The sequence below is a fragment of the Colobus angolensis genome, unplaced genomic scaffold (genome assembly GCF_000951035.1).
Source record: "Colobus angolensis palliatus isolate OR3802 unplaced genomic scaffold, Cang.pa_1.0 Scaffold184, whole genome shotgun sequence".
NCBI lineage: Eukaryota > Metazoa > Chordata > Mammalia > Primates > Cercopithecidae > Colobus > Colobus angolensis.
In genome coordinates this window covers 2978756-2987322 of record NW_012114977.1, presented here as the reverse complement: position 1 = coordinate 2987322, position 8567 = coordinate 2978756, and the positions used below count along the sequence as shown (strand labels likewise).

The 8567-nt window shown below is 57.8% G+C and overlaps 1 protein-coding gene across 3 annotated transcripts in view; it reads left to right on the top strand.

The window, feature by feature from the left end:
* GFRA2 (GDNF family receptor alpha 2) overlaps positions 1-8567 on the top strand; it is a 100496-nt gene continuing 91929 nt past the window's right edge. For 2 of the 3 annotated variants that reach the window (XM_011939798.1, XM_011939797.1), the window contains exon 1: positions 7-707. In XM_011939798.1, coding sequence (XP_011795188.1) covers positions 668-707 — 40 coding nt within the window. In that variant the 5' untranslated portion in view covers positions 7-667. Of the gene's footprint in view, positions 708-5871; positions 6187-8567 lie in introns of all 3 variants that reach the window. The other variant, XM_011939796.1, reaches the window with a different exon arrangement.

Sequence of the window (8567 nt, the reverse complement as noted above, 5' to 3'; positions counted from 1 at the left end):
AGGGAGAGGAGAGAGGGAGAGGAGAGAGAAAGACACACGCACGCAGAGACACACGGTCACTGGAATTCCATTAGAAAAAAGTGAGCCGAGCAAGGGTTAGCGGGAGATTTTTTTTGAATCTTGTCTTCGTCTTGGTGCGAAAGAAGCGACTCCAGTCTCTCGTCCTCGAAGCTCCGACTGGATTGTTCCTGGGCGCTGACACCCGTCGGTGGATTTCATTCCTATTTGCATTTTATTCCGACCCCCTCCCTCGCCGCTTCCTTCCAGCCCTTTACTCGCAAATCGCCTCTCTCCCCACCTCACCAGGCCCCTCCTGGGAAGCGCAGGGGAATTGGACCCGCGGGGACTCACGCCTTCCCGGACGATTGGAAGGGAGGGCTGACCCCAGGACCGGGCTCTTGGCTTAGAAAGCAGATACACAGATACGCGTATATTTGATTGTAGCGGGCAAGAGGGGCGTTGAGAGGCAGCCCACCGCCCTCCTCTCACCCCACCCCCTCCAGCCAGAGGCGAGAATCGCAGGACTCGGGATCTTCATCGGGTGGACTAGCTGGGATCTCCGCATTGGATTTGGGGCTGATTACCACTGCTTGACTATTATTATTGTTGTTATTGTTATTTTTTTTACCCAAGGGAGAAAGACAAAAAACGGTGGGATTTATTTAACATGATCTTGGCAAACGCCTTCTGCCTCTTCTTCTTTCTAGGTGAGTACCTGCGGGTGGCGAGCTCAGGGAGAGGCGAGAAGCCGGGGAGGCGGGGGGCGAGCGGAGCGCCGGCGGGGTGCTGGCGGGAGGCCGGCGGGGAGAGCGCGCCGTGGAGCGAGCCGGGCCCGGCGGGGGCGAACCGAGCGGGGCCGGGCAGCGGGGACGCGGACGAGGGACCGGAGCCGCGGCTGGCTGGCGACGTGGGGGGATCGGGAGGGAGACTCAACATCCGAACCGGCCCCGCAGACCCGCACACACACACACACACCCGCGCTCGCTCACATGCCAGTATAGCACTCATCTCCCCCGAAATAATGGGTTCGAATTGCGGTAACTTAAGGAAAAAAAATATCCAACTCTTGATCTGCAAGGAGGGAGGGAGGGAGAGGCTCCGAGGCGTGGAAAGAACAGTCCTGCCGGGTCCGCCTTTCCTGGTCTGCTCCCCAGTCGGTCGTGGTGGAGGGCGCGGGTTTCTCCGGCGGCTACTGCTTGGACATCGCGGGGGGCAGAGAGCGCTGGCAGTCACTCCCCACCTGCCAGCCGCGCCTGGCAAATGCAGCCCGCGTCCCCAAGCCCTGAGCCCCTAACCGGCGGCTCCACTCCCTGGAACACTTTTCAAGTTTCTCCCTACCCAGTCCCGAGCCAGATGGGTGGGCGGGAGCGGAGGATTGTGAGCAGCCGTTCCCGGCCTTCCCTCCTCCACCTCTGGGGGCCGCGGACCCCCGTGACTGGTGGGAAGAGACCGGAGGGAGGCCAAAGTTTGCTTCCTCCGTTGAAGAGGGTGGGAGGCGGGGGAGGAAAAACAGGTCTTAACAAAGACCACTGCTCCTTTTGTAAGAGCCCCCCTCCCGACCCCGCCTCCAGGACAGGGAGGAGGGGCTGCCTGGCGCCCCGAGCCCCACGCAGTTTCTTTTCCACACAGAATTCCCAGCCCCTCGCTACCTTAGCTTAAGCTAGGTGAACTCTCAGCTGCTTGGGAAATGGGTCTAGAGAAGGAGGGAGGTGAGGAAAGGGCGGGCGTTTGCAAGGCTGTGCACCACGGAGGTCCCAGGCAGGGCTGCTGCCAGGGAGTAGGTGCTCCCGTAGAGGGAGCTGGGTAACTACTGCGTGTGTGTGTGTGTGTCTGTGTGTGTGTGTTTGTAAGCAGCACAGTCTGCTTCAGTGAGGGTGCAGTTCTACCACCTTGGCTTGCTGTGTAGCCAGTGTTAAGCCAGCCTGCCCAGCCGGGGTCATGATCGCACCCTCTCCCTCCTGCAGCAGGGGGATCCGGGAAGGCCCCAAGTGGGGAGGTAGGAGGTGGTTACAGAAGGATGTGTGTGGTCTAAGAAGTGCCCACCAGACTAGGATAAGGGACCGGAGTCATTGGGTGTCCACGCAGGCTCTGGACTCTCTGCCTGTCCCCTATGCTTCCCACCAGGTGCGAGTCTCCAAGGGGGCAAGGCCCTGCTCTGGTGTGTGGCTTTAGAGATCCTGCCTCCCTCAGCCAGAGGCAGCTTCTGTCTGGGGTGGGAGGGGCTCATCGAGGAAGCTGGAAGGTGCTCTGGGCCTGCTGTGATCCCGAAGCCCTTTCTGACAACCCTGGCAAGTGGACTCTCGTTCTGAAGGGGCTACTATAAAATCTGACCTTTTCTCCCACTGCTGGCTTGAAAACCCAGCCTTCTGGGTCCAAGCATGATCAGGGCCAAGGGGAAAAAAAAATTGTATTTCAGGCAAAGCAGCCTGATTGTCTACTGCTGAGCTGCACACCCCAGGATGGGCAGGGCTCCCAGGTGTGGGTACCATCTGGGGTCGGGGGCTGGAGAAGAGCAGTGTGGGCCCCTGGTCATTGCAGGCAGGCTGAGGAGTCCACCTTTCTCCTTCTCAGAAGTGGGTGTGTATGCGTGTGCTTGGGGGATGATCAGAGAGGCCCATCCCAATGTCTGCAACCCTGGAGGCTGAGTGTTGAGAGGTGGGGGTGAGAGCAGAAGAGCAGCAGGCTCAGCATCCCCTTGGGTCACAGCCCTTCAGTTTCCTTTCCTCGAGAAGTCCCCTTCCAAAGCTGGGCTGAGTGGAGTGACCACAGATACTGAAAGACTCTGGGTTAGGCCAGTGGAAAGGAAGGGATGGGTTGATGTTTAGGAAACTTCAGCCTTGGGGCCCTTTTCCTGGCAGGGAGTTGGTTGAAAATTCTACTGGGTGGGTCGGTGGAGGGTGGGGGGAGATTTTGCTGGGGCTTGAGACTTGGTAGTCAATTTCAGCTGGGGGCAGAGGCCTTTTGTGTGCCCCTACACTGAGATTCTGAGTGAGGTCTGAGCTGGATAACCCTTGGTGGAGGGAGAGAGAGGCCTTTCTTGCCTAGTATCTTGACCTCAAGTGCTGACCCAGGGAGAGAAGGAGATGGGGAAAGTGACTTGGGTGGGGGTGTTGGGCTGGCCAGGGGGCCACTTCCGACTGGCTTTCTAGCACATGTTCTAACTGGTGGGATGCAGTAGGGCAGTTGTAGCTCTGTGTCGCTTATCCACCCCCCTCTACCCCCGTGTCTTGTTGGATCAAAGTTTTCTCCTAATTTAGGATTTGGAAACATCACCAGGATACCCCCTGCCCTTCCCTCTCTTAGGATTCTTAGCTAAAGGCTGCATGCTGCATGCTGTAGGGATTCCTTTCTTTGGCTAGGCTTGATTTGTTCTGGGGGTCATGGAATGCACTAGAAGAGTCAAGGATGGTTTGGTGAATGGATGCCCTGGCCTTTCGCAGAGTGCGTCCCTTGCCTGGTCACACGAGCCAGATGGCAGGATGGGGGAAGCCCTCTCTTTTGGCATGGGAGCCTCCCTAAGATTGTGTAAGGATCATCCTGTGGGGCTCTAGGCCTCAACTGTAGGACAAGCAAAGTAAACGTCCCTGTGGCCTGAATCCCCTGGGCTAATCTGACCTTTAAGCACGCTGTGAATTCTGTGCCTACAGAAGGCTAAGGAAGCCAGGAAGTTCCATTCCCAGGCCCCCTATGACAGTGCAGTCTTAGTTTCAGTCAAGGTGGGAGGGCATTAGCCTATGGGGAGGCGGGGGGTGAAGTCCGTGGAGGGCCCAGGGCTGTGCTGTTCCAGAGGCTCCCGCAGGCTGGCTGGGGGCCGCAGGTGCAGGCGGGGCCGTGTCAACTCATCTGCTCTTGGGGGCCCAGCTGTACCTGGGTCCTGCTCAGGGAGGTAGGAATCTGCTGAAGCTGGGAAAGAAAGATGCTGCCTCAGCTTGTGTGGAGGACACCTCTCCAGCCTTTGCCCGGCCTCAAACTCCGCGCTGATTTCTTCTCTGGTCTTGTCGCAGCCTGGCCGCATCCATCAGCCTTCCTGTTCTGGGGCAGAGGTCTGGTCAGTGGGAGAAGGGCACGTTTTTTGCTCTGGGCCCGGAAGAAGCCTTCTGTACCCCAGGCCCACCCCTACTGCTCTTCTCTGTTGCCTCCTGGGGGTGGGTCTCCCGCCCACCTGGTCCTGCAGGGAGTGGATGGATTCCTGTTCCCCGGGGGCTCTCAGGAGTGAAGGCCCGCTGTGCAGCGCGCTGCCCCTAGGTGTCGCTGTCTCCCTGCGGTAGCGCCCCCCTGAGCAGGGCCTCCCAGGGGAAGGCCTGAGAGTGGCTTTTCTGGGTAGAGATGGGGGATTCTGCGGTATTGAGGAGGGGACATCTAGCCTAGGATTTTATTATGTTCTAGAGCTAGATGAAGTCGAGGAAGCCTCCCAAATTACTCTTTGGGTCCAGGAAAGAGCAGTCATGGCTCTGGGCCCTGGTGCGTGCTTTTCCTGGGGGCAGGATCTGGAGTTAGGGGCTTAGCAGAGGACGGGGGAGCTGGGAAGACCATGTCTGTGTCTGGAGGAAACCATTTTAGGAGCTTGGCTTTGAAAGGATCAGGCGAGCCTGTCCTGCCGTTTATCTCTTCTTCCTTGTCCCCTCCCTCCTGAGGCACCGTGGGTGTGGACACTGGGGCCAGGATGGGAAGGTGGCCTGATAGGGGGTTGCACATTGGTGGAGGAGCAAGGTTCCATTTGCAAGGCTGGGGTGCGAGGAGGGGAGCTTTTCCCTTTTGCAATTGTTTGGCTTTTGGAAGGAAGAACAAAATAAGAGACAGAGGGGAAGGGGGTTTCACAGGAGGGTGGAGAGGAAAGAAAAAAGAGGAAAAACAAGGCCATTCAAAGATAAGAGGTAAAAGGTGATGAAGAAACAGACCTCTTGGGAGACTGTTAGCAAGAGAAGCGCAAGATACAGCCAGGCACAAGCCGAGCTCGAGTGGGGAGGAGAGAGCAGGGTGCGCAGGGGGCATGGATGCTCCCCAGGCTTGACAAAAGCATTTTCTATTGGAGGGGGCTGGGGTGGAACTCGTCTCGCGGACGGCGAGGGTTCAGGTCTCCGTCTGGTGTGAAGTTGGACTGGAAGGTGTGGAGGGGTGAGGCGGGAAAGGGGTAGCGCCTCCTTCTTGGGCTTGCCGGGACGGTAGAGTTAGGCTCATCTCTCCCTGTCTTGTCTCAGAGTCAGAGTGAGAGTCAGAGTGAGTACACTGGGAATCTGAGGGGGCGTTTCCACCGCTATGTGTGACCTTTATTTGTTACCACCGTTCTTCGGGCCTCAGTTTCCCTAGGGTAAAATGTGGGGTTGGACTCTATGGTGTCTATGAGGTCCTAACAGGCTATGACAACGAAATGACTTGGCACTACTTCCAAGGCTTAGTGCAGCGCCATGGGTGGGCCTCTGGCTGGAGGTTTATTGGGGTTTATAGGAGGCCTGGGTGGTATGAAAGTGAGATCTTCCCCAGTCCCTGCAGTCCCCAGCAAGCTGTGCAGCCTCCAGCCAGCCGTGCAGTCCCCAGCTCTCTGCTGAGGCTGTGACATTCTCATCTGGGCTCCTGACGTCTTAGACCGTGGTCTTGAGTCGGGATCTTCCTGGCTTTATTGTGCCTTGCTCCTAGGCCCAGGGCCGCTGCTGAGGAGGAATGGAGTGCAAACGGAGAAAACTTGCTCTTCCTTCCAGGGGAGGATGACGCCTGAGTTCTCCGTCGGGTGTGAGGAGGGCTGCCCACAGAGTCGCCTTGGTGTGCTTTGGTGTGAAATGGGTGTGACGTTCCCAGCAGGGCCCAAGGCCTGTATCTTGGGTGGGAGATTGTGGCGGCCGTCATTCATGCTTGTCTTCCCTCCCCACCACCCAGACGAGACCCTCCGCTCTTTGGCCAGCCCTTCCTCCCTGCAGGGCCCCGAGCTCCACGGCTGGCGTCCCCCAGTGGACTGTGTCCGGGCCAATGAGCTGTGTGCCGCCGAGTCCAACTGCAGCTCCCGCTACCGCACGCTGCGGCAGTGCCTGGCAGGCCGCGACCGCAACACCATGCTGGCCAACAAGGAGTGCCAGGCGGCCCTGGAGGTCTTGCAGGAAAGCCCGCTCTACGACTGCCGCTGCAAGCGGGGCATGAAGAAGGAGCTGCAGTGCCTGCAGATCTACTGGAGCATCCACCTGGGGCTGACCGAGGGTAAGCCTGAGCGGGGCTGGCCCAAGGGGAGGGGGTGTGGCACAGGCGGAGAGGACGTGTGGCGGGCCAGGGGTTCAGGAGGGAGGACTAGGTGATGGGGCGAAGTGGCCAGCTGTTTATGTATACCTGCTAGGGGAACCTAGAACCCAGAGAAGTCGCCGCCCCACCAAGGAGGGTGGCATTGTCGGAAAAGGCCAGGAGAGACAAAGGGGAGGCAGAAGCGACAGCTGGAGAGGAGAGAGGGAGGTGGTGGGAGGAGGAGAGCACACGATGGAGGAAGCGGGGTGAGTGAGGTGGGGGAGGTGGGCAGGGGCTGGGGAGGAGCAAGACCACGTGATTCAAGCAAGGACAGTGTGAAGTGGTTCCAAGAGAAGGTGAGGGTAAGAGTGACCAGGCAGAGATGGATAAGTGAGAACCAGGAGAGAGAAGGGGCAGGCTGGGTGCAGGCAGAGAAATTAGCCACTTCAGCTGTCACGGCTGCTGCCCTGCCCCGGCTGCTGTCCTGCCCTGGGGCTGATCCCAGAGCTGGCTGCCCCTACTCTGCCCTTCTGGCTCCTGCCTCCCTGCTTCCAGGACATCAGCCCTTCATGTGGCTTCTGCACCCCACGGCTGGCCTGTCACCTTCTACAGGGCTTGGGGCAGTGTGCAGGCAGCAGGCCCCACATCCTTTGGCAAACCTGCCCCTGAGTCACCAAAGTAGAACCTGTAATCCCTCCGCCAATAACACACTCTCACATCCCCTTCCCCTTCTGACCTGGGTGTGGAGGATTTGCATCTGTTTAGGAGGTGGGTCACTGTAACCAGTTTATTAATTGAACGCATGTTTATTGAGAACGTATTGTCTGCTACGTTCTAGGTGTTATAGGAACAGTTGAGGGCAAACTGGTGCAGCCTCTGGCCTCCTGGAGCTGAGTCTGGGTGGGGTGTGGATAAATAAGGGGGCTTCTCCCATTTGATGGCTTAAGTGCTGTGAGAGGGAAGACACAGGGTGTGATGGTAGCAGCTTGGCGGGGGCGTCCACGCCCTTGCTGTGAAATCTAAAGCATCTTCCTGGAAGAGGCAGGCTTCAAGCTGAGGATGAAGAGTGAGTCAGAGTCACGAAATGGAACATAGGTGAAGGGAGGCAGGAAGAGTGTGGGAGGTGGAAGGAACAGCATGGAAAGGCCCAGTGTGAGAACCGAACCTGTTTACAGAGCTGCAGGTGGCCTAGAATGGTAGTGGGTGGCAGGTGGTGTGTGGCGGGTGGTGGTGGAAGTGGGGAGGAGAATTAGGGGCAGAGGGAAGGATCCCTGAAGGGTTTTAAGGGCGATGATCAAGATCTGTGCTTCAGCAAAATGTTTCTGTGGTACCAGTGGAGAGAGTAGATTAGAGGACTGTCCAGAAGCTGCTGCTGTGATACAGGCCAGAAACAGCTGTGGCAGAACCAGGACAATGGCAAGGAAGGAGGAAAGGGTCTAAGAGCTATTTATTTATGCATTTATTATTTTTATTGGGGTCTCACTATGTTGCCCAGGCTGGTCCCAAACTCCTGGGCTCAAGTCATCTGCACGCCTCAGCCTCCCTAAGTGTTGGGATTACAGGTGTGAGCTACCACACCCAGCTAATTTTTAAATATTGTTTTTGTAGAGATGGGGTCTCGTTATGTTGCACAGGCTTACCTCAAACTCCTGGGCTCAAGCAGTACTCCCACTTTGATTTCCCAAAGTTCCAGGCTTACAGGTATGAGTCACTGCCCCCCGGCCCTCTGAGAGCTATTTAGAAGAGAGAATCCACAGGTCTTGGTGACCGACGGGAGAGGAGAAGGTGAGGGGAGAGAGGAGTCAAGGAGGGCACCCAGTGTCCTGTTTTAGGCAGCTGAGCAGGTGATGGAGGCCTAAGAAGAATCAGTCCAGTCTTTGAGTGCAGAGAGGAGGGCAGGGGGATGGGGAATCTATTTTGGGGCCCGTGCCTTGTTGACCACACCCTGCAGACATGCAGGTCTGGAGTTGAGGGAGGAAGTGGGTCTGAGCGAGACTGAGGAGTGGACATGAGCCTGCAGGGCGAAGTGGGTGGGTAGGACCACAGTGGGGTGGGTAGGACCACAGTGAGAGGGCCAAGGGGGTGGGTAGGACCACAGTGAGAGGAGGGCGGTAACAGACCCCGGGGACCAACCCCGGGGACCATGGCATTTAAGGATTTGGGGAAGGGAGCCTGCAGGGAGCTGAGAAGGTGCTGGGGAGAGGTGGGAGGAGCAGCAGGAAAACAAAGAGGGGCTCATCCCAGAAGAGAGGACCCTCAACAGGGTCGGATGCTTAGGGTAAGCTGAGGCTGACGCTCTTAGATTCTTAGGTACCTACTGTGTGCCTCAGAGGGTGACACACTGGAGGAGCCATGCTCCCCAT